Raw genomic sequence first — 24,902 nt, forward strand, 5'->3', positions numbered from 1 at the left:
CTACGATACGATGCATGCTTGCATCACGAGCAATAGCCTTTACAGCATAGAGACGCATCGGAGTTGGTTCCGATTATGCGTGAGAGATCCTGAACGCAAAACGCTGTAAGCTCTTTGTCTTGAGGTGCCCATCTCCATTAGTCCTTTATAGGTAACAAGCCTTCCGCTTTCAAAGTTGCGTCTTTGTTCCCTCGGCGTGCTTGATAAAGCTCGTAGACCAGACTTCTTCACCTCTCGGCTGGACGCACGATCAGTTGAGATGAGCCTGCTCTTGCATACCCGTCTTCGGCATGTCAAATCTCTTGCTGAGCACCTTCATGACCTCAATCATTACCTTCTGGCGCTCGACGAACTCGGCGCAATCGGCGGAGAGTCGCACTTCGACAGCGGCATGACCATTTCTACCTCCTTCTCAGTGCGCTCCTTCCGAAAGCCCGAATTCGACGATGTGCAGTGCAGAATTTCGAGCTACGTAAGTAGAGATACCTTAGAGATAGAGGAAGAAGCCTCAGTCCGGTGTTTAGCGACGGCGTTCGATAGGGGTCTACCTGACTTTAAAACCACACCGAGCTATCAGTCCATTGCCTCTGGTCCGACCACTTTTTTTTCCTGAGGTCCTGTCCACTGCCTTGAGTCTTGGGTCCTGCCACCGGACGTGTGTTCCGTCTGAAGCTGGCAATACGATAAGCTAGTGTCAGCCTCATTCACCTCGCGCAAAAGCTCAGCCACGTGCGCTAGCGCGCTTTTCTTCGTATTGTGGGCACGGCGCAGCAAACAAACAAAAACTTCATCTTCTTTCCCTCTCTCCACCCCGCTCCACCATCACGCTGCGGTCCGCGCAATACCACATCAGACCATACAAACACTTCATTCGAGCCGCTCGTTATTCGCCTACGTACCACACACAGTCCCACAACACAGTCTCGCCTATCATGGCCGACAGCGACCCATACAAAAAGGCGGATACCAGGACGGACCCCTTCACCATGGACCTTGCGTATGTCAACCTCAACGAGCGGTCGCAAGATCGGCAGACTGACTATTTCCAGCACGCGCAAAAGCACCATGGGCGAACTGCGCGATGAGCAGAAATGGCTGGCGAAGCAAACGAAGCAATTCGTGAAAGATGAGAGCAAGAGCCTCGCAGGTGTTACGGAGGAGATGTCAACGTTCCCGACAAAGCAGCAAGGCAATCACTTTGCGCCTGCGTTCGCCGATCCTCTGTTGAGCGCGTACGATCTCTTGAGTACCGGCAAACTTGTCAGTAAACCACGCCGCTCGCTTTTCTCCATACTGATGCTTCTCCGATAGGACACCGCAATCGACCACCTCGAACCCCTCTTGGCCCAAATGAAGCACTACCGCACTGAGCTCAAGAAGCCAGAGTACCAGGAAGGCGTCAAGCGCGTGATGAAGACGTACATGGGCGTTCTCGACGACCTGCCACGAACGAAAAGCTTGGAAGTCGAAGCTTCCTCGCGCTACGCCAACGACACCCAGGGCAAGCTCAACGAATACTTCCAGACGATTGCCCGGCAAGCGAGCGGAGGTGGAGGCAAGCATGGTGCGGGTAGAAAGAAGATGCCGGGTCTGGACGAGGAGCTCGATGATGGGGAGAATGAACACGACGAAGCTGCCGCCGTCCCCAAAGACCCCAAGAAGAATTTGAGCAAGGCGGAGCTGGAAAAGGCTAAAAAAGCAGAGGCTTCGAAGATCAAGACAGAGCATGCCAAGGCGGACGTCTTTGACTTTGGAGGAGGATCTGATGGCGAGTCGGGACGCGAGATCAAGCTCCCTGCTTCAGGTGGAAAGCCGGCCAATGTCGTGGCCAAGAAGGAAAAGAAAAAAGACAAGAAGCTCGCCGCCACCACAAGCTCGCCGGTCGGACAGCGTAGCGTCTCTCCCTCCGGTGACACCGACAAGGACGAGTCCACTGAGAAGGCGACCCCATCGCTGGCCCCAGCCCCTCGGTCTTTGAGGAGCAGAACTAAAACTGCAGCGACACCCTCGTCAGCATCCACTCTTGCGACTGCGAGGACCAGCGGACGCAGTAAGCGCGGCAGAGGCGCTGACACTGAACCGACAGCAAGCACTGTCCCCGCCAAGAAACGAAGGTGAGCTTCGGGTGAATAACAAGCTCAAGCTCTGCGCTCCTGCCATGGTGAGACGAGTTGCGCGCCGAAGGGAAGAACGAGCTTCCCAGTTGGGAGATGAGGCTGTTGGCGATGCGCTCGGGATTGGGGGCGGGAAAGTCTTTGTCTACCTGGGACAAACAAGTCTCCTGATTTTGTTGGACTTCTCGCCTTTGTTTTGTTTCGCTCAGAATGCGGCCTTCGACGAGCAAGTTGATTGACGGAGTACAGGTCAGAAAAGCGAGCTTGTCGTTAGACTTCGATATCGAGGACTGCAATGGTGTCAACAATCCTTTCGTCAACGAGCGCCCCGTGTCTTTGCAACATCGTATCCATGCTGCCTGCCGTACACTGACATGTGATAGCAAACTCTCGCTTCCAATTCTTGAATGGTAAGGCGCATGATCTGCCGCTGACATGTGAAGGCCCCATCAACGTACGATATTACTGGCACGTCGACTACAGCCACGCTTCTGGAATCGTCGACATCCTCGATCACATGCGTTACCGCCTGGCTCTACCATGTGCAACACCGCCTCGAGCGCTTCACCGACTCTTAACCACACCTCTCCGCCGCAGACTTAACACCACCACCTTCAACACCGCGCTCACACCCAAACACCACACTCGACACAGCACACCACAACGACAACATCATCCAGATATCATCAGCCTCTGCGCACTACAATGGCGGCGGCGACGTATGCGACTCGCGAGGAGCTGAATCTGCCAGTCCTCATATTCGAAGCCGACGATGTCTCTGGAGCCAATCCGGTTGCCGAGCTGGATACTGATGAGAAGAAGATCCGCCAGATGTTGCTTGGGAAAATCGAGCGGCTAGACAGTGTGGCAGACAAGCTTTTGGCTCAGAAGAAGAAGGTCATACTCCGTGATGTTGACGGGGATCGCGCAAAGGTCTGCGTGGGCACCAAAGATGGAGACGACGTGCTGCTCGTGCTTCGCAAGTCCGGTGGTACCATTGGCAAGCCTCAGACGTACATACCCGAGCTTCATTGCGGCAAGATGCTCAACATCCTGGATCCGGGCATCATCTTCTTTACCGAGCAGCTCAGTCTCGAATTCTTCCTTCGAAACAAGAGGTACAAGAAGCTCGGCATCAAGAATCAGGGTCAGCTTCTCAAAGCGTGGAAACGCTGGCTGGTCCGTGTGTGGGCACACATGCTGCCGACGTCCAAAGTCGTTCATCACAGCGGTCGAAGCCAGGAGGATATGGCAAAGGCCAAGCCGAGCGGGCGGAAGCGTGGCAGATCGGGGGCCCCGCGGACGAATGGCCAGGCAGACAACCATCCCGCCGCTTTGACCGAAGCCGAGCAAGCCAACAAGGAGCTCGATGACAAGTACGGCGTCACTCGCTCGGAGGAATGGTGGTCAAAGTTCAACAAGAGAAGCAAGGACTTTGATCTTGACGACGAGGAGGTTGTCCGGAGTATTCGTGCCGGTTGGATCAAGGCCAAGTATCCCCTGGATCAAGGCAGAATGGAGAGTCCAAGTCTGGAGGTGCTCGAGGAAGCCAAGGCCGGCGCGCAGATCAACAAGGTCACCATTGAGAACACCGTGGACTACCAGAATTGGCTTTGGGGCCAGTCGATGGGCGCGAGGGGCAAGGTAAACCAGACCTTCTATCCAAGTCTCTTCGAGCGGCGTGCTAAGGCAAAACAGGCGGAGCAGACGAAGGGCGAGCGTGGCAGGTCCGGAACGCGGAGGAATAAGCCGAACGCAGGTGTGGAGTCTGAGGCGGATGGAAGCACGATGGGCGCACCGCCGAAGAAGAAGCGTGCGTTTACGAAGGAGCAGCTGGACTTTCTGAAGAGGTCCAAGGCTTCTTCCGATTGAGTGTATTCCTGCGTGGCGGTCGCGAGATTGTATTTGGCGAGCAGCTTGTTGCATTTGGTATTGAATCACCAGGAAAGGACTGGGCGAGCGAGGCAAGCGAGTCCCGTTTGAGCAAGGCATCTTTGTAACATATTTCAGGTTCCTTCGAACACTGATCACAGCGTCAAGCTGCCAATACAATCAAAGATTCCGTTTGGGTGTGACAGATGGTGTGTGACCTTGCTCGGCGTCTGAAACAACGCTGTCCTTGGCTTCACGCTAGAAGCCAGGGTGGACCCTCACAACAACGCCCGAAGTGCATCCGAGCACTTTACCTCAATTTTATCAAGGTCGTCGACGACCCGCTCGTCCTCAACGTCAAGCCGCTCGTTGCTGATACCAGCCTTCGATGGCCAACAAATTGTCTCACAAAGATGCATCCCATCGGGGCAAGGACATTGTTTCCTGGAACACACCACCCAGGGTACTCCGGGGGACCTCGGATTACGTCTCACCTGACGAGGACCAGATCTCCACCTTCAGTGATCAGCTCGATGAAGTGATCGGCAGGCCTGCGTCGCGGAAGCTAGGCAGCAGGCGGACCACCAGTATCCGGCACCAAGACCAGAGCGAGGACGAGAAGAAGCCTGCCGTCAGGCGTGGCAAGCTCAAAAAGATCAAGCGAGGGAAACCTCAGAGCGTCCAGCGCGGCAATCCGAGGAGCTACGATTTCAGTGTGGACCTTGCCAGTGACGCCGAGGACTCATCCGACGAGCAGCCCGCCCGTTCGGCAAGAAGGAACCCGAAGAAGAGTCCCGCTCGCGGCCGCCGATTAACAGGTCGTGAAATCAACGAGGAGCACGTGGCAGATGAGGACGAGGCATCAAACGAGGGCCTCGAGCCTGCTAGCCGGGCGATTGCTGCACGACAGAAGAACGCAGACAAGGGCCGGCGAGCTCCATCCTGGACCGAGGAGGACGATGCATCGGATCAGGCCAATCGAGATGAAGCTACATCGAACGAAGAGCCCGTCAAGACGACAGCACGCCGACTTGCTCCTCGCGCGACCTGTGAAGACGAAGTTTCGGACGAGATCGCCGATGATGAATCTGCACTTCGATTATCGGACAACGACCAAGACCACGGACCAACCTCGCTGCATACATCCACAGATGATCAAGGAGATCCCCTCGGCAATGTCGTGCCGCAGTCCCAGCTATTCGACGTCGTCGAAGACAACTTGACTCAGCTTGATCTGATCCTGCGAGACAACGCTCGAGCCAATGGCGATCTTCACGAGTCCAGCGATAACGACGAAGATCAAAGCGAGCTGCTCGAGACTGGCAGTGATGCAGATGATGGCAATGGAAAGCGTGACGCTCGTGGTGCAAAGGATATTGTGGTTCCTCGATCCTCTCCTACCCGAACACCCGAGTTAAGTGAAGATGATGATGACGACCTCGTCGTCCCGCAATCTCCAGCCGCGCGTATAGCCACATCATTGTCTCTCCCCGAAGATCTTAATGGTGCCGCGCCTCCGAACCCGATTGCCATCTCACCGTTACACGCCAGCTCCACGCCAACCTCGAGCGGCCGAAGCGAGCCGGTCGTCAATCTACTACGGAAGCAAAAGCAGGCCGTGTTGAAAAAGCACGGCCTACACGGGCTGGCCACATTCACCGCACGTCAAGAGGATCCGGCATGGCGGGCGAAGAATTCCAACTTTTCCGGTGAGGTCACTGACCTCCACTTTACCATTGCGGCCACCGCACACCCCGAGGTGATCAAAGCTGCAGTCAAGGGATCATGGAGACGTCGGTACAAGGAGCATGCCCCGCTGAGACACGCCTTAGATCTGCTGTATGCCCATGCGCTGGAAGAAGACCATCCGCACATCTACGTGAACGAGATTTCGGACAACAATGGCCACTCCCCAACACCACGCGAGCTGCTCGCAGTGGTCGGAGATGCGCGAGCGTACTACCGGAACGAGCGGCGTGATCTGATCAAACTCGTCGACAAATTCCGCACCCCACATCCAACACTCGTGGAGGACTCGAACCCCAGGTTTCGCCGCTACGTATGGAATCGCCAAAAGAACAAGCTGAAAGGCAGGCGTGTGAAGGAAGGCCTCAAGTTCTGCAACAATCTGCACCAACGGCTGCTGGATATCGATCGTTCTTTGTGGGACCAGCCTTTGGACGTGCCGCTCGTGGAATTGGGATACACAGACGATATCAGTACGCGACTACGAGCTCATCGAGCCCACAGCGGATCGAATCACATAATGAATCTCTTTCAAGCGCTGCTCCACCTCCGCCACCCCGGTCGATTCCAACTGCACCAATACGCCATCTATTCGTGTGTCGCCGCCGAGCACGTCTCCATGGCCGAGGTGTTCTTCACACGAGTAAGCGAAGGCTACACAGGCAATGCCGGCGGCTTCAGCTTCTACCAAGCTGGGGTGAGCGTGGCGTCCAGCTATCGCGACAAGGGGTGGAAGGAGGCGTGGAATTGGGCAGTTAAGAACATGAGGATCGAAAAAACCTGGCAAACTGAGAAGGACTTTTCTGTTCGGCGTCGCGCGATGCAGAAGGAGGCTTTGAAAGACATCAGAGAAACGACCGAAGCCCTCGCCAAGAGTCGATACGAGGGAGACATTCCGATGCAGGCAGACGATGTCAGCAAGCTGCCCGAGATTCTCAAAGCAACGTGGCTATCTCAAGAGGCTGGAGTTCAAGGTATGACGCGAGCGGAGCTCATTGCAGTGTAGCAGACTGCGGTGGAGCAGGCCAACGCCGAAGAGCTTCAGCCGTTGATTGAGGCTGCTACCGCGTTGGGAGTCCTCGAGGAGTGGCAGGCCGGGGAGGAGAACGAGGAGCTCGCTTAAGGTAGGCAAGGCTACTTTCTTACTTTTCTTTCCAGCACATAGCCTTCTTCGTTCTCAACAGTGTGTTCACGTTCCTGTCGCCACGAAAGCGAAGCTCTCGGATTCCAATAAGACTGTGAAGTTCACACATTTCGCGCAGCACGTGCGGGACTAGTCGGGTAGCACAAGTCCAGCCCATTCACTCCTCAAACTTCAACTCAGCCACGTTCGCTCGCGCGGGCCGTGCATGCTGCGCTGCGGGCGCAGCAAACAGATAAGGTAACTTCCAACTTTGTCGATCACCTTCTCCCTTCCCTTCACTTTATCGACTTCCACAATACGTCCAAAATTCCACAATACGTCCAAACTCCACAAGAAACAATACTGCGCATGCGCGCGCACAACAACCTGTACATTGTAACACACATCCTGTGTTCTCCGAACGCCGAACCGCTCGCTTTCTCCAACAATCAAGGTCTCCAACAATCAAGGTCAGTCATTCAACGCCGTTGATGGACGCTGAAGCTTTTCATCGGCTGAGGCAAATCCCAGTTCCAGGATATCTCAACACTGCTTGGAACCAGCCACTTGCTGACGAATTTGTGAAGAAGCGAATCGTTCTTTTCCCTGTCGTGACAGGAAGTGGGAAGTGGAATTTTGACAGCATCCGAACCAGCGATACCAACAAACAGAACGAGCGCCTCGACACCGACTCCATGGCTACCACAGCAAGCCCGACGGGTAGCAAACTCGCCTTCCCTTTGGACACAGGTGGCAGTCTGTTCGACCTGCCCTCGCAGAGAGCCATGCGCGCTTCACAGGCCAGACGGGCTCCTCGAGAAGCTGCGGTCGCAAGCAACCGCAACACCGACTTCACCGCGCCTCACGAGGACTTCGAACTCGACAAGCCATCTCCCGGCACATTCCCTGCAGACAAGGCAAACGAGCAGCATGCGTCGATGATGGAGGGACCAGTTGTCTCTACACCGGCCTCGCCAGATACTGAGCCTGCGGTGGATGGCGGCAAGGATGCTGGTACTGGTTCTGACTCCAGCTTCGACGAAGATGAGTTCTTCAAGAAGAATCGCGGATCCAGCGAGGGCGTCGCGAGCGGCAAAAAGCAGGGTGAAGCTGCCGACGGAGAGCGCCAAAGCAGCAAGGGCGGCAAGGGCGGCAACGGTAAAGGTCAGGAAAGCAGCGGAGATGACGACGATGATGATCAGTCCGCCGACGCCGATGGCGAGGACGACCCGCTCGAGCAAGTTGTGAGTCGACATTGCCACTGCCCACTTCACTGAAATACTTACTGACGCCCTCGTTTGTAGAAGCAACCGACCCCAAAGGACGTCCAGAAGATGCAGCAGAAGGTGAAGAAAGACAGGGAATTGCTTCGTGCTGCAAAAGCAAGCGCAGATGAAGCGGAAGAGAGGTTCACTACTGCCGCAAAGATGGCAAAGCGCCATCGGGCGCTTCAAAAGCTCTATCATGCGCACAATACCGAACACAAAGTGGAGAATCTCGAAATGGTTGTGCCGATGATGGAAGAGGTGAGCGGACTCTTCGACGGAGATCAGGACGATTAGCAAAGCGCTTGTCTGGCGACATCGAGCTCGTGGCCTTGGATGGAGGAGACACGCAGCGTGCTGATGCTTCATTTACGTAGCTAGATCAGGCACTCCTTCAAAGCAACCCCGGTGATGAAACTTCAACTGTCAACCTTGGTCAGTCTGCTCCTTACTCTGCTGACTCACTGTGTGCTGATATAAACAAGAGACTCGTAGTAACAGCGGTCCGTACTCTCTACGACGCATCAATGCCCGGCCGAACTATGTCGTGGACAAGCCCCTCGCGAGCGAGCCCAGCGATATCGATGAGTCGGATCGAGAGGCTCCTGGGATGGAAATTGGACACGAAGAGGATATTCCAGTTGAAGAGGGAGACGAAGATCGGGCCTTGCAAGAAGAGATCGAATACGAGCAGGACGGAATGTTGGAGAGGAAGCGAGCACGCGAGCGAGGCGTGGCAGGGACTGGTGCTTACGATGAGGATGGAGGGTTTGTCGTGAACAACGATTCGGAGATACCTTTAGCAGGCGGTGCTGTCGGCGAGCTGGGCGATGAGGAAGAGACTGCCACAACATCAGAATCGTCGGGGTCGTCGGGGTCGTCGGGAACGTCGCAATCTTCGGGGTCATGAGAGAAGAGCAATGATGAATTGAAAGTATGGTCGTTGGATTTGATCTACCGCTTTATCGCAGAACAAAGAAAGCAAAAAGTATCGTGCCTTTCTATCCCAGCCGATCCCCTTTCATCACTCGCGAGGCCGCAAACAGCGAACATATCCAAAGAAAACAATTTCTTTGTTATCAACCATCCTGAAAGCCGAATTTGACCAAAAGCGCAGCAAGCTCCGGGCCGGGAACGTTCGCATCAACCCACTCGTCATTGATGCTGCTGTTAGTGAAGACGACGTACTCTTCGATCTTGTTCAAGCAAGCACTTGTCTCAGCGACAAGCAGGTTGGTGTCTTGAGTTGCCTTCTTGCCTTTGTTCAGTGTTCCCTTTTCAAGCTCGTCCTGCAGTGCAAGCATCGTCGAACACAAATCGAAGAAGTTGCCACTCTCACACCAGTCTTCCGAAAGGTTCATTGCCCAGGCGAGCAGGTCGCGTCGACTGGCAGATGGCTTGTACTGCTTTGCGGTTCCGTTCCCACCTCCGTCTTCATCGTGCTCGTGGAGAGCCATAAAGGCCGCGCCGTCTCCACCTGGTAAAGCGTACTCCCAATTTGGTACGCCAGCAGCGGGCGGGTCTCCTCCGTCGGAATCCTCATATTTCAATGGCATGACCTTTCTTCTGGAGCGGGGGGCATCTTCTTGATTTTCGGCCGCGCGCTCCTCGCCATGTCCCATCTCATCGTCACTTTTACCAATCAGCTCCATGTCGTCTCCATCGTCATCAGAATCTTCCTCATCGCGGACCACCACGTCGAGAAGGGACGAGATCCGCGCTTGCAGTTTCTCGGCATCGGCGATACTGTCATCAATCTCTTCCAGATAGCCAACCAACGGCAAGTAGATGACCACGGCCCACTTGGCCTGGTATTGCGGCTTGCTCAGCACCATGGGATCATCCGCTGCCAACGCGACGTCGATGAGATTCTGCAGGAGCTTCGTTTGGTCTTCCATGGATGACTGTCGATACTCCTTCTGCACACGCTCGCTGGTGACATTCAAGGCAGCGTTGATATCGACCTGCACGGAGCCCATGCGCGACAAGAGTTTGTCCAAACGGTCGTGTAACTGACGAAGCACTGCGCCGAGCTTGATGGAAGGTTGGACAAGTGCTCGGCTGTGCGCCGCGACCACGTCCATCGTCATGTCGCTCAACTCGCCCTTCGCCTCATTGTAATCTTCTGGGAGGGTGTCCGTGTATTGCGGTCGCGCGCGAAGGTCGTCGAAAGCTTGACTCAAGGCCTCTGAGAGTGGAACGGCGTGGGTGGCGAGCTCGAAGAAGGCTGCATTGCGAAGCTTGTACAAGATGTCCTCCCACTGCGCGGGCATCGTTTTGGGTCCCACCTTTGTGATAAGCTGTTTCCATTGAAGGCTCTCGTCTCTACCGCAAGGTGTCGTGGACAGCTTGGTGTAGCGAGCGCCTCGCGCTTTGCCCAGTTCTTCGCAGACTCCTTCATGGATCGCAAGCAATGGCTTCAACGCTGCTAGGATTATGCTTTCAATTGCCTCGGCTTCGGTGTCCAGGAAGCGGTAGCGACGAAGTGATTCCAGAACCTGGTAGACAGGGTTTGCGTCTTTCTCGCGGTGACCGATTTTGCGCAAAAGCTCAGCGCGCGCGGCGTCGTTGTTTCCAGACTCCGGAGAGGCGTTGGATCCGGTTTCGGACATCGGTGCTGTGATATCCGAGGTCAAGATCGGTAAGGTACGTAGTGAAGCCTGGTGAAGCCTGATGATGTGCTGGCTCAGAGACAGGTTTTCCGCAGGCGAGCCTGGCGTTCTCAAAATGCAGCTATTCTGGAGTTGGATTAGCGCGGGTCGAAAGTTTGATAAGGAAGTGAAGTGAAATATTGACCTTGCGCAAAACAAACTTTGGTGCAAAAGCGACGTCCGTGATTCCGCCCGTTCTGTTCTTTGCGCCAACACACCGACAACGCATACTCTTCGCTCGATCACATCCACAGACTCTACGAACGCGCCCAGCATGCAACCGCGCTCGAAAGCGCCTCGGACCATGGCTTCACGAAGTCTTCAAGCCGCTCGAGCACTTGTGCAGCCGCTACCGCTTGCGCAGCCGACGATCTTTGGCGAAGACAGTCCATCCGCGAAAGCTCTGATCGAAGGCCACGTTGTCAGTGGCTGGCTAGATAGTCTGGAGTCCAATGCTTTGATCTACCAGAATGAGCAGGAGTGTCTCGAAGCAGGCACGCTCTATGACGGGCCGGCAAGAGGAGACTTCCGCGAGTATGTCGCAACACCAGATAATCCTGATCTCAGGGCGTACATCAGAAAGCTCGAGCGACAGGCGGAGAAGGCAGAACGAGAGGCGGAAACCGAGGCGCAGCGTGCTCATGAAGATGAGTTGTCATTGACGCAAGCAGCTCGTTTTCCCAGCGACGAAGAGAGGCACGATAACGACGCGACGGACCAGCAATCGGAGGAGGAAGAGGAGAAGAAGGAGGACGAGGAGGAGGAGGAGGAGGACGAGGAGGACGAGGAGGAGGAGGAGGAGGAGACTAGGCAGCCCGCGCGCAACGCAGGGCAGGGCGCAACTCCTGCTGGAGGGAACGAGCCGCTCAAAGATGCAAAACCCGAGAAGAAGGAGCTCATAGAACTCACCTTCGAAATGGACCAAGCGTTGCGCCGTCATCTGCTCAAGGCTCGACCTCTCATCAGGGCTGGCATCGAAAATGCCGAATCGAACGACCGATCCGGACCTTACGCACTACCTCCAAACAAGCCGGTCGAAGGCTTCCGAGATGTCGAATTCAGACTGACGGCCATGCAACGAGATGGCGTCGGTCGGTACAAGCGCAATGTCGAGCTGTATGGCGCAGCGCTCATCGCGGACGAGATGGGACTGGGAAAGACGGCCATCACGGTGGTGCACATCCAGTTGGAGGTCAACGCAGCTCGTCAGCGGGGTGACTTCCCTCTCTATGCAGTGATTGTGCCCAAGGGCCTTGTTTCGAACTGGCTGAAGGAGCTCAATCGATCCAAAACGCTCCGCTTCTGCGACTTCTCCACCAAGCGTCACATGTCGGTCGCAGATCTCCATACTCAGTACGACGTGCTGGTCATTCCTAGTGGCTTGCTTTCTGGTGCGTATTCCAATATCCTCGAGCAGTACGTGTACCGTCACGCAGTACGAGAAGGTCACAAAGAACGTCTGGACAACCTCCTCAGCCGGCAGCCCGTTCCTCTGACCTTTGAAGACCGCGGACATCTCGACTACGTGCTCTTTGGCTGCGAATTTGCTGAAGTGATCATCGACGAGGCTCAATCGATCAAGAATGGCAAGACGATGCTGGCGCGTGCGATGCGCTCGATGAAAGCCAAGGCGCGCGTTGCAATTACCGGAACTCCGTTGCAAAACGTAGTCAAGGAATTTGGTGCCATGCTTCTGTTCCTCAACATCGAGCCCTTTGGAGATCCGGCCACATTCACAGCAGCGTTCACTCGCAAGAGGACGACGGGCAATCTCAACCCCGACACCAAACAGACCGCCATGCACAACGATGCTATACTCTGCGCAATCCGTTCCGCCGTCACCATTCGGAGAAACAAAGTCCAACTCTTTGATGGCGAATCCATGATGGAAATTCCCGACTTCAAGATCGAAGTGTGTCGTGTCAACCTCAGCCCGAAGAATGTATTGTTCCAGGCAAAGACTCGCGATTTGTGGGATGAAGAATGGCTGGCAAAGCTGGAGCAGCAGGAACAAGAGCGGATTGAAGATGAGAGAGAGCCGGAATCGGACGAGGATATTTTGCCACAGCGTGATCACAGCGAGGTGCTGATCGACATATTGGATGCGAGGCGAAATGTGATCCACGAGGAGCTCGTAAAGGCTGACTACGATGGACTCGAGGGTGTTGACAACGAAGATGGCGAGCCATCTGCTAAGCGTGCAAAGCTCAACAACAAGCAGAAGACCGCGCTTTCCAAGGACATGGAGAAATGGACCGAGCATCGCAGAACCTTTCTGGCCCCGTTTCAAGCCGACCCAGACGCCTGGGAGTCGGACCGTACCGTGGCCGTCGTCGAACTGATTGAGAAGCGGCTCGCACATCACGCCGAGGAGGCTTCGAAACACCCCACTGTCGCAGCGAAGAACAGGCACCTTGCTACCCACAAGGTGCTCGTGTTTTGCGAGTTCCTCTCAGCTCTAGACCTCGTCGAGCTTGGCCTCAAGAGCAAGGGCATCAAATCGATGCGGTACGATGGAACGATCCCACCAAAGCGTCGAGACGAAGTTCGCCGCCAGTTTGAGGAGGAGGGCAAGGACTTCGAGTGCGACGACAACGTTCGGCCGGACGATATCAAGGTTCTTCTCATCACGACCAAGGCTGGGAACGAGGGCATCAACCTTGTCCATGCATGTGACGTGGTTCTTGTCTCATCGCATTGGAACCCTGCCGTCGAGGACCAGGAAATTGGACGGGCGTTTCGCAAAGGCCAGCTGGGCGTCGTGACTGTGTTTCGGTTTTACAGTCACGATTCCATTGAGAGGCGGATGCAAAAAAAGCAACACACCAAGCGCAAGGACGTTGCACGGGTCCTTGACGACGCGTACGTCCTGAACTTTCAGAAAGAGATCCAATTCGCCGATGAGGAGCAGTTCCTGGAGATGGTATGTGTACCAGCACGGTGTGCGTGTGAGGATGAGCAATGCTAACACCCTCAATAGGTTGGTTACAAGCGCTGCGTAGCGGCCGTGGAAAGGGGAGACTTGAAGGTCTGATGGAGAATGCACGTGCAGAGAACACGGATGGAAGCAAGGTGAATGTCAACGAGCCGCTCGTTGTGTTGACGCCGCATTCCAGATCTCGTTCCATAGTGCCCAGCTTGTAAATGCAAGATAGTATGTCGTCCACCCAAAGGATATCCCTCTCGAAAAAAATACAAACAACGAGCCGCTCGTAAATGCAAGGATATTGCTGCCACCGCAAAAAGAATTCGTGCTCCTCATCTCCATAGCGCTGACTTTGTCTTCTTGGTCTTGAGCGCTTCGTCGCGCTGCCAAAAGGCACTCTCCTCCGGCTCCGGAATTCTCCTGTCATGCACGGCCGTCGGGAGCGCAACAACAACGAGTCTTGGTAGTTGTCCTGGCTCCTAGCGCAGGCACAACGAGCAAGAGTTCGTGCATGTCTGGCACGCTTCATGATGATGACCATGCTCATCATCTTTCGACCACTTAAAGTTGGTCTGCTTGGTGATGATTCGTTTGACGACACAGCGATCGGTAAACGACATGGCTTTCCAGTCGGGGTTTGCAACATCGAGCGCCCTGATCAGTCTGTAGACGCTTGCTAGTACGCTGCGCGGCAAATTTGCCGACGACACTTCCACTTGGACGCCGTCTTTGTTGTAGTAGCGTCCGACGATGGGTGCGGTAAAGCCTGATGGCTGATTGTCGAGCGGTGCAACCTATCACATTAGCAACGAGCGCCTCATGCTCGGTTGAGCGAAGGATACTTACCTGAGTGTGCGAGAGGTCCGAAGGCGGTGAGGGCAAGACCTGTGTGTATCAGTAACGAGCGCCTCGTTTGGAGAACGGAGTGCAACGCTCACTCGGGCAGATGCGTCCTGACGGCACGGCTGTTGGGTGGGTGGTGCAGCCTGTCTTGGTTAATAACGAGCGCCTCGTTTGGAGAGTGGAGTGCAACGCTCACTCGGGCAGATGCACCCTGACGGGACGGCTGTTGAGTGGGAGGTGCAGCCTGTCTTGGTCAGCAACGAGCGCCTCGTTTGGAGAGTGGAGTGCAATACTCACCCGGGAAATTGGGCCCTGATGGGATCTCAAGCGCTGAGGTGAAGAAGGCTATCACGTTAGCGACGAGCAGCTCAACTTGAAGGGCGCGAAGGAGGCTTACCTGCGTGGACTCGCTGTAGGGTGATAGCTGCTGCGTCGAGTTAGCAACGAGCGGCTTGTTCATGAGGGCGCGGAGCAGGCTCACCTGGGAAGACGAGGCTCTCTGATCACGGTTGGAAGGGTTAGATGAGCCGGTGGATTTCAACGAGGGCTGTCTTGGTCAGCAGATGGCTGTGCCGAAGGCGGAGAGAAAACGCCTCACTTGGGATTCGAATCCGGGAAAGTCGAACGAGCCGGTCGAAATTGGTGAGAACTGCGTGTCTTGGTATGACGAGCGGCTCGCGTTGTGGTGAGGTCGCCGCACCTCTGTGGACTGCGCGGCCTGCTTTGGTGTATGAGTTCAATGTTCATTCTGCTGCGGTGCAATATCTTGTGAGCTTACCTCGCTCGTTCTGTGTCTCTTGGACACATCGTGTTCGAGGCGGTCGCCCGCTCGCTTCGTCCCCTTGGTCGTCTTTCGCGGTGGTCTGAGCGTTTTGCTGACCTTGTCGATCAGCGTGCGGAGCTTGCCGCTGCGTCGGTCGTATTCAGCCTCGTATTCCTCGTATCGAGCCATGTTGTTTGTGGTGATGGAATGAGTCGTGTAGGGTCGATGAAGATGATGTTGAAGGAGAGAAGAGGATGGGAAATGGGAAATGTGAAATGGCTTACCTGGAATTTCCGTACCTTCCACACGATACAGCGTGTCGCACCTTCCCAAGCGTGAGGCCCAAATCCAGGCCGCTCGGCGTTCTCCTGCAAAGTCGCAATATGTCTCCCGCCCGCATCGACGACACCGTCACCCACATCACAACAACCACCTCCTTCACACGCCGTGATCCTCCATTGCCGCCAATTCGAGTCGCTCGTTCCTTTGGCCCTCGATTGATAATACCAGCGACCTGCCTTCACCGTCCGCTGGTGTACTTCACCACTGGCCGGTCCGACAAATTCGAGCCGCTCGCTTTTCACTCTCCGTCTCGCTGCTCTTCACCATCCTATCAAGGACGAGATCAAGCCGCGTGAGCTGCCTTCACCGCCTGGGCTACCTTCGCGTCCTGCGGGCAGAGTCGCAGACTGGCCACCCAGCGCAGTCGGCTTGCCTTTGTATTTTCCACCACCCACTGACCGCATCGAGCGCCGCGTCTGCGCCATCACCTTTGCATCTAGTGTACCACGTGCACGCGTCCACCACCACACACGACACGGCGTACGATCGAGCCGCGCGAATCTCCTTCACCTCCTCTATCACCGAATCTCCATCACCGAAGAGCCTTCGAGCGGCCCGCTTCTACCGCAATTCCATCCACCATGCCACCTAAGCAACAGACCTCGATCAAAGCGGCCTTCGTCCGGCGGAATGCTCAGGCACTCACAATCCAGCACTTCATGTCCGAATCCGCGGTAGAGCAATATAAAGACGAGGTCTTCGATCGCGATCGAGCCGACATCTCTCGCACGCTCCAAGAGGCCGAGAAACACCAAGGGAGGAAAGCGCGGCTGTTGGCACTGTTGGTTCATGCAAAGGACGAGAGGCTCGCCGAAGCGCCTGCTCTAAAAGCAAAGTCCACAGAGGAGGTTAACAACGCTCTCGCTCCACTTCGGAAGTGGGTGCTGGACGATGCACGCGAAGAGCTGGACAAGGTGAAAAAGGAGCTGCGCGAGGCAACGGCAGCCAACAACACTCTTACGACCAACAACAACCAGCACGAAAAAGATTTGAAGCGGATCCGTCGAGAGAGGTCCACTTACAAAAAAGAGCGAGACGACTTTGAGAAGGAGTGCGAAAAGCTCACGCGGGAGCGGGATGACGCGCGTGCCAAGGTCACCAGCGGAGACAAGCACACCTCGGAACTGGCAGCTCGGAAAGCTACCAACGAGCAGCTTGTACGAGAGAAGCAGGATCTGGTCAAGAAGCTCCAAACCGCCGATGATGAAGTCAAGCGTCTCACAGAGCGGGAGCAAGGGCTCGAGGAGGAGCTGGAAACCTCCATCGGTTGGAACGAGCCGCTCAGAGAGGCAAAGAACAGCCTTGCAACGCAACTCACTGCCAGCGCCATTGAAAATCGCCAGCTACAGGAGAAGAATGACAAGCTCGGCGATAAGAACAAGCGCCTCGCGTCGAACTACACCATCGTCTTTCGTCGATTCATCGAGCTTGCCGCCAACAGTAGAGCCGCTCGTCGTGAAGTTGTAAGTCTCCGAAGCGAAGTCGTTCGCCTGGTGTCCGTAAACAGGCAGGCCGCAGATGCACGCACGAAGCTGGAGGCTCGAATTGAGATTGTCAAGCAGATCAGTCTTGAGAATCGTGTTCGCTGGCAACTGGCAAATAATTTGAAACGACAAGAGCAAGGGCAGTGGCAGCAGAATGCGAAGAGACTGGAAGGCGAGATCCTGGACACCACAGCCCGATGTGCGCAGCTCGAGGATGAAAACGAGCGGCTCGTTCGTGAGAATCGGCAAGCGGAAGACTCGTCAAGGAGGCGTCTGGCTGGAAAGGAAGCAACGATCTCCCTCCTTCACTTCATTCAAGAAAATGACACCAACCGGCTCGCTCGTGCTCGTACAGCGCTCATCACCACTCGCCGCAAGCTACACGCTATGGATGCGAGTCACAGTGCTGTTGCGAAGTCTTATCAAGCGCTGCGCAAGGTCCACGGCGCAATGGCCAAGCGTGTTCGTCTCACCCACGCTGCAACGGCCAAGCACACTCGAAAGATGCAGTCTCGCCGACAGGTGCTTGTTCGCCGCATCGATTCCTTGACCGCCTCTGCGAACGCTCGCGAGCGTTTGGTAAGCAGGCTTCAGGCGGCGGCAGCCCAGCACACTGACCAGATCTCCTCCATCTTCGATGGGCAAGGCCTCGTCGAAGCCGAGCTACGCACTAAGACCGAGGAGCTGAACGCCGTCATCGACGCAAAAGAGCAGGTTGATGCGGAGGTCAATGAGGTCAAGGAGGCCAGCGAGTTGCTCGGGTTGGAGACGGGCAGGCTTGAAGCGAAGAACGGCAAGCTCCTCATTTGCCTCGCCTTGGGTCTCACAATGGCCCGCTTGTTCATCCGCTGGCATCGTCAACGCATCGGTCATCTCAACGGGCAGGTTGCGAACCTCAATGGGCGTCTCGATACCCTCACGAACGCCAACGGAGGCCTCCTTCTGAGCTTGAACAGCAGCAGAATACTCGCCAACTGGCATCGACTTGTCATCGCTTCGATGAGACAGACCAGCATTGCCCGTGCGGGTCAAATTACAACCCTGAACGCGCAGATTACCAATTTGAACGGGCAGGTCGTCAACCTCAACGGGCAGGTCCAAGTCCTCACGACGACCAACGCTGGATTACATGCGAGCCTGGCGAGCAGCAGAGTCCTTACCAGCTGGCATCGATTGATCATCTCCTCGACGAGACGCACGAATGTGGCTCTTGCTGGTCAGATTACAGGCCTCAACGAGCGGCTCACGAGCAGCAGAGTCCTCACCAGCTGGCATCGATTGATCATCTCCTCGACGAGACGCACGAATGTGGCTCTTGCTGGTCAAATTACAAGCCTCAACGGGCAGCTCGCGAGCAGCAGAGTCCTCACCAGCTGGCATCGATTGATCATCTCCTCGACGAGACGCACGAATGTGGCTCTTGCCGGTCAAATTACAAGCCTCAACGGGCAGCTCGCAAGCCTCACCGGACAAGTACAGAACCTGAGCACTGTCAACGCGGGGCTTGTTGTCAATCTGCGGACGAGCAGTGTGATTTCTCAATGGCGCCGTGTCGTTGCCATGTCACTCGACCATGCCAACGCCGGGCTTCTTGCCGATCTGCAGACGAGTAGGACGATCTCTCAATGGCGCCGCGTCGTTGTAATGTCGACGATCAATGCCAATTCCACCCTTGCCGGTCAGGCTACCAATCTCAACACGCAAGTCACCAATCTCAACACGCAAATCACCAATCTTAGCGGGCAAGTCACTGACCTCAGCGGACAAGTACGCAACTTGACCACCGTCAACGTCGGGCTTGTTGCGAGTGTACGAACTAGCAGGGCGATTGCTCAATGGCGTCGTGTCGTTGTCCTTTCGATGAGCCAGGCCGCCGCCGCCCGTGCTACTCGGATCACGAATCTCACCACCCACAACGACACACTCCTCGCTTCCAACACCTCTCTGAGCACGAATGTGAGCAACGGCAAGCTGCTCGTTCTCCTACTCCGCTGCAGCACATCGCGCCTAAGATCTGAGCTCGCTGATGCGAGGGCCTCATCTAATGACAAGGACATTTTCGTCGCTGCATTTGGCGAGCTCATATGCGAGTTTGTTGGCATGCCCCACGTTACCGCCCTCACTCTTTCCGACACCGTGGCCCTCGCGAATCTCATTCGACAGGTCATTGCTGGACTGCATACTCGAGCCGAAACTGCCGAGACCCTTGCCAACACTCGTAACGGGCGGATTGCCGAACTGGAGCATCAAGTGCAGAACATGACCACCGAATCCCGGACCACGGCGAACGACATGGTGGCACGGTATCGCGAAGGCATCAGCTCGAAGCACACGTATTTCGAGAACATCATCACCAATATGGAGCGACGATTTCGGCATCTCCGGAACAGACTGGGCGTTCCGACACAGCTCTTCTTAGCGGTCGTGGCGCAGATGACGGTGAAGCTCGCCATCAAGGACCGCCAATTGCAGCGAGCCGCTCGTCAAGCGCAAGTGTCCTCCCGGCGACACGCTACTGCTATGGCTTCGACCGTTCCGCGCGTCCTCTATGACACCGCCATCTCCCAGCTCACTGTCCAGTTGGCCATTAAAGACAACCAGTTGGGACGAGCCGCTCGTGAAGCGCAGCTGGCCTTGCAACAACACACCTCCGCATTGGCTGCCACCATCTCACACACCCGCCACGCTGCTGCGATGGCTACGACCGTTCCGCGCGTCCTCTATAACACCGCCATCTCCCAACTCACGGTCGAATTGAGAATCAAGGACGAGTGGCGCGTGAATGCCGAGAAGAAGATCGCCAGACTGGAGAGGCTCTTAGCATTGCGACTGGATCCCACGACGGTCGTACCCAGAGCATTGTTCAACGCCGTCGTCCGCGAGATAAGCCTCCAGCTGAGGATGCGGGACGCTCGTTTTAGCAGGCTCGTTCGCCGATACAACCGTCTCGTCTCCCAAAACAATGCGACTGCTATGCGAATGAAGCGTCTGCAGTACCAAGACGTCTGGCAGCACATGGCGGGGCCTAACCTTCTCCGCGACATCCTCCGCTCGACCCTCCAGCCAGCTCTTTACAATTTCGAGAGGGAAGTCTTCACAATAGAGGTCAAGTTGAAACGTGCGGAAGACCAAGCAGAAGGATGGGAGCGTCTCGCGAAGAAGGCGTTCGACGATGTAGACCTGCTCGAGGAGACGTTGGAGGCAGTGCCCTCGTCGGTGGAGGCTATGCAGGAGGACGTGCGGGCTGCCAAGGCGCTTGTCGAGAAGGAGAGGAAGGCGTATAGTGCGAGGGTGTCGTCGTTGGAGGAGCAAGTAGAGGACCACAAGGATCAAGCCGCAGGATGGGAGAGGATCGCGATGAAGGCAATGGCAGATGTCGACCTCGCGGAGGAGGCGTTGGAGGACGTGCAGGAGGTGTTTGGCGAAGAGGAGAGCGATGCGGAGTAAGGGTGTAGAATGGGAACGAGGGCGTTTGTGTAGTGCGAGGAGAAGGGCGCTTAGATAGAACTGTACGGCAGAACATTCTAAGTCTAGATGTCTGCTTTAAGGAACGAGTAATGCAGAAGAACGAGCGGCGCGAAGAGGACAGACGTTAGCAGAAAAGTAGGAACGAGGGGGCGCATAAGTACGAGCGGCGCGGACAGAGCGAGCGACGTAGAGGCCGACTCTACTCCAGAGCGCAAGTTAGGGCTGAGCGTTAGGTAATAAGCTGGTTGGCGTTAAAACGGGGGCATTCGACGGAGATACAACAAGAAAATAGCCTAGCCGTCTCTCGACTCCGTCGCGAAGCTATGTCTCTGCTATCGAGCTAAATAGCGTAGAGAATTACTAGCAGGCGGAGATGTATTAGAAATACCCTAATCGTCTATACGAGGGAGTTGCGTTTAAGACGAGCGAGTATCGCTGCGATTAGCATTTAAAACGTAGCGGGACCGAGCTAAAAACACAGTGTTGTCGCGTGTTAAAGGCTATTCTGGGATTAAGGTCCCGAAGCCGAGCGACCAGCTTCTTCCGCCTACAGCACACACCTAAGCAAAAACCACCTCGCCTTTAGCTATCAGTATGCTAGAAGCAAGAAGAGGTTGTGCTAAGGTAGTATAAAATCTGCGAGGAGTATTGTCCAAGTAGTCGGAGCAAAGGACGTATTTTAAGATTTCGAAACCGAGGTTTTGCTACCTTATAGCAGCACCTGCCTTCTCTCGGACTGTAGGTACGCTAAAGGCAAGAGTCTAACATGTTAATATATAGACAAAAATGTAACAGGCATTGCCTATGTAGTCGTCGCTAAAACAGCGCTTAAAGTTTTGGAAACCGAGCTTTTTAGGATACATTTAGCAACATTAACCGACAGAAGCCCCGTATACGACTATGCGCAAGCTGTGTCGCTGCTGCCCCGCAAAGCGACAGGTCTAACATCGAGCTTATTAGCATACAGAACGAACATTAGAAGGAGAGCAGATCGCAGTTCGAACTTAGGCAGAACAGCGCAAAAAAGCAGGCGACGTTAAAAAGCAAGTTGTATAAATTAACATACGCAGTAAAGCAGGAAATCGAGAAGTACGGCGTAAGAGAATTTTCTACGAGCTTTCCGAAGGAATTCTTAACTCTTTACGAAAAGCAATGCGGAAAGAGCATCCTACAGGGTTGCGCAGTAATGTCTAGACGCTTCTTAGAAAGGTTTAGTCTGTCTAGCTCTTCCCCGAAAAAGTCTAGTAGTGTCTAGAAGCTTCCAAATTAGTACGACTAAGCTAGAACTAGTAATTAAGTAATGCGGAAACTTTTAGAATAGATCTAGGGTCCTAAGATTCTAGAGCTAATATAAAAGGTCTTAATACTAAAGCAATTATGCTAATAAGGGTTTATAACGTACTATGCGTTATATCCTAGTAAACCCGAATCTTTTAAAAATGTTTTAAAACCTCTAAGGGCTAAAGATCCTAAGATAAATCTAAAAGATTCTAGAAGTTAAATCGTTACGACAATAACTATTAATAACGTTTTTTAGCTAAGAGCTTAGTAATTTCGAATCTTTAAGATATAGTCTAGAATCTCTAGATGTCTAAGATCCTAGATCTAAAATAAAAGATCCTAATAGCAAAGCTATTACGCGAATAACGTAGGATAACGTATTCTACCTAAATACTTAGGTAATATAACTCTTATAAAGATGTTCTAGGATCTATAGGTACTAAAGATCCTAAGGGTATACTTTAAGGTTCTAGAAGTTAAATCGTTATTACAATAACTATAAATAATGTTTTCTATATATTAGCGTAGTTAATACGAATCTTTTAGAGATTTATAAGAATCTCTAAGGGCAAAAGACCCTAAATCTAAACTAAAAGATCCAGATAGCTTAATTATTACGCTAATAACGCTAAATAACGTATTTGTCTATTATACCTAGGTAATCTAATTCTTCTAAAAGTTTTCTAGGATCTTAGTAACTAAGAGACTCTAGATCCGTTTTTAAAGATCCTAAATTCTATCTTATTACGCTAATAACGTTAGATAACGTAATTTACTATTAGGTCTAGGGAATCGGAATCTTATAGAACTCTTATAGGATCTTTAGGACCTAAAGATTCTAGATATAATAATAAAGATCGAGATAATTAATTCTATTACGCTAATATCGTAAGATAACGTATTAGTCTATAAGGCCTAGTAAATACGAATCTTTAAGGGCAGAAATAGAGCCTTATAGATCTAAAGATCCTAGGTCTAAAGTAAAAGATCTAAGAGACCTAGTCTATTACGCTAATAACGTTAAATAACGTATTATTTTCTAAGGTTTAAGGAATCTAAATCTTTAAAAATCTTCCTAGGATCTTTAGGGGTCTAAGATCCTAAGCTTAATATAAAAGATCCGGAAATATAGTGCCTTATACTAATAATGCTAAATAACGTATTCTAGGCTATAGTATAGTAAATATATATCTTTTAAATTTTTTCTAGAATCTCTAGGTCCCTAAGATCCTTAATCTTAAATAAAAGATCCGGAAATATAAGGGGGTACACTAATAACGTAGCATAATGTATTTGCCCCTAAGGTTAGAAAAATTAAAATCTTTTAGAATTGTTTTAAGATCTCTAGGGCCCTAAGACCCTTAATCTTATTTAAAAGATTTAGAAAGGGAGGGCCTTACGTTATTAACGCTAGATAACGTATTATAGCTTAAAGCCTAGGAAATTAAAATCTTTTAGAAACTATCTAGGATCTTTAGGGGGCTAAGATCCTTAATCTAATATAAAAGATTCGGAAGAATAGCACTTTACGTATATAACAGCTAATAACGTATTCTATACTAGGATGTAGTAAGTTCGAATCTTTTAAAGTAGCTTTAGGATCTCTAGGGCCTTAAGATCCTCGATCTTAGTTAAAAGATCCGAAAAGTAAGGTCCTTACGTTAATAACGTAAGATAACGTATTCTATCTTAAAGCCTAGAGGATTTAAATCTTATAGAATTTTTCTAGGATCTCTAGGCCTCTAAGATTCTTAATCCTATTTTAAAGATCCGGAACTTTAATATATTACGATAATAACGCTTAATAACGTATTTTATACCATAACATAGTAAATACAAATCTTTTAAAGTAGCTTTAGGATCTCTAGGGCCTTAAGATCCTCGATCTTAGTTAAAAGATCCGAAAAGTAAGGTCCTTACGTTAATAACGTAAGATAACGTATTCTGTCTTATAGCCTAGAGGATTTAAATCTTATAGAATTTTTCTAGGATCTCTAGGCCTCTAAGATTCTTAATCCTATTTTAAAGATCCGGAACTTTAATATATTACGATAATAACGCTTAATAACGTATTTTATACTATAACGTAGTAAATACAAATCTTTTAAAGTAGCTTTAGGATCTCTAGGGCCTTAAGATCCTTAATCTTAGTTAAAAGATCCGAAAAGTAAGGTCCTTACGTTAATAACGTAAGATAACGTATTCTGTCTTATAGCCTAGAGGATTTAAATCTTATAGAATTTTTCTAGGATCTCTAGGCCTCTAAGATTCTTAATCCTATTTTAAAGATCTAGAACTTTAATATATTACGATAATAACGCTTAATAACGTATTTTATACTATAACGTAGTAAATACAAATCTTTTAAAGTAGCTTTAGGATCTCTAGGGCCTTAAGATCCTCGATCTTAGTTAAAAGATCCAAAAAGTAAGGTCCTTACGTTAATAACGTAAGATAACGTATTCTATCTTAAAGCCTAGACAATATAAATCTTTTAGACTTTTTTTAGAATCTTTTAGGCCTAAAGTTCCTTAGTCTATTTTAAAAGATCTAAAAAGCTTAGGTCTTACAATAATAACGCCGAATAACGTATTTTACGCTAGGGCGTAGTAAATTAAAATCTTCTAGAATTATTCTAGAATCTTAAGGGCTATAAGATCTTAGATTCGGTCTAAAAGATCCTAATATATATTGCTTTGCTTTAATAGACAGATTAAAGAGCTATAGACAATATCTTAGTATCTCTTCTAAGGGCGCATTTCCGCTTAAACCGCACTACGCAGCTTGGACTCGAGTAGCTTAGTTAGTATAGTGTAAGCTCGAAGGACGAAAGCATTGTCGTTAATCTTATTTCTCGTATAGATGCGGATCTTAATGCATAGTCCAAGCCTACGAAGTCGGACACATGCGGTCCAATTTAAGCGGGATTACGGAGGCACAACGCCAAAACGAAACGACTTTAACCTTAAATCGACCTACCTTTATCTCGGTGTATAGTAGAATTGTTAGCCAGGTCCTTTGGGC

General features: G+C 52.3%; 5 protein-coding genes across 5 annotated transcripts; 3 read left to right on the plus strand and 2 right to left on the minus strand.

Annotated features, from left to right (window-relative positions):
• Positions 1–10: 10 nt before the first annotated feature.
• MYCGRDRAFT_90413 (uncharacterized protein) lies at positions 11–9,030 on the plus strand (the record flags this gene model as incomplete). The annotated part of the gene is made up of 15 exons (XM_003854699.1): positions 11–105; positions 217–472; positions 909–997; positions 1,050–1,260; positions 1,312–2,050; positions 2,498–2,568; positions 2,769–3,964; positions 4,148–4,195; positions 4,449–6,706; positions 6,891–6,997; positions 7,057–7,113; positions 7,419–8,099; positions 8,160–8,381; positions 8,498–8,555; positions 8,606–9,030. 15 exons carry the CDS (start codon positions 11–13, stop codon positions 9,028–9,030), a joined length of 6,513 nt encoding a protein of 2,170 aa, XP_003854747.1.
• Positions 9,031–9,199: 169 nt separating this feature from the next.
• On the minus strand, positions 9,200–10,966 carry MYCGRDRAFT_107851 (uncharacterized protein; the record flags this gene model as incomplete). The annotated part of the gene is made up of 2 exons (XM_003855721.1): positions 9,200–10,858; positions 10,917–10,966. The coding sequence occupies one exon, from the start codon at positions 10,730–10,732 to the stop codon at positions 9,200–9,202; it is 1,533 nt and encodes a 510-aa protein (XP_003855769.1).
• Positions 10,967–11,045: 79 nt separating this feature from the next.
• Positions 11,046–13,805, plus strand: MYCGRDRAFT_90415 (SNF2 family DNA-dependent ATPase domain-containing protein; the record flags this gene model as incomplete). The annotated part of the gene is made up of 2 exons (XM_003854700.1): positions 11,046–13,694; positions 13,752–13,805. 2 exons carry the CDS (start codon positions 11,046–11,048, stop codon positions 13,803–13,805), a joined length of 2,703 nt encoding a protein of 900 aa, XP_003854748.1.
• A 387-nt stretch (positions 13,806–14,192) lies between these two features.
• MYCGRDRAFT_107852 (uncharacterized protein) lies at positions 14,193–15,492 on the minus strand (the record flags this gene model as incomplete). The annotated part of the gene is made up of 9 exons (XM_003855720.1): positions 14,193–14,491; positions 14,544–14,582; positions 14,636–14,683; positions 14,737–14,784; positions 14,838–14,885; positions 14,938–14,967; positions 15,022–15,087; positions 15,139–15,258; positions 15,319–15,492. Coding segments are annotated over 9 exons (870 nt in total), but the record flags the coding sequence as incomplete, so codon positions are not given.
• A 2,024-nt stretch (positions 15,493–17,516) lies between these two features.
• MYCGRDRAFT_90417 (uncharacterized protein) lies at positions 17,517–20,576 on the plus strand (the record flags this gene model as incomplete). Its single annotated transcript, XM_003854701.1, has 1 exon — positions 17,517–20,576. One exon carries the CDS (start codon positions 17,517–17,519, stop codon positions 20,574–20,576), a length of 3,060 nt encoding a protein of 1,019 aa, XP_003854749.1.
• Positions 20,577–24,902: the final 4,326 nt, after the last annotated feature.

The sequence above is a fragment of the Zymoseptoria tritici genome, chromosome 2, assembly GCF_000219625.1.
Source record: "Zymoseptoria tritici IPO323 chromosome 2, whole genome shotgun sequence".
Lineage (NCBI taxonomy): Eukaryota > Fungi > Ascomycota > Dothideomycetes > Mycosphaerellales > Mycosphaerellaceae > Zymoseptoria > Zymoseptoria tritici.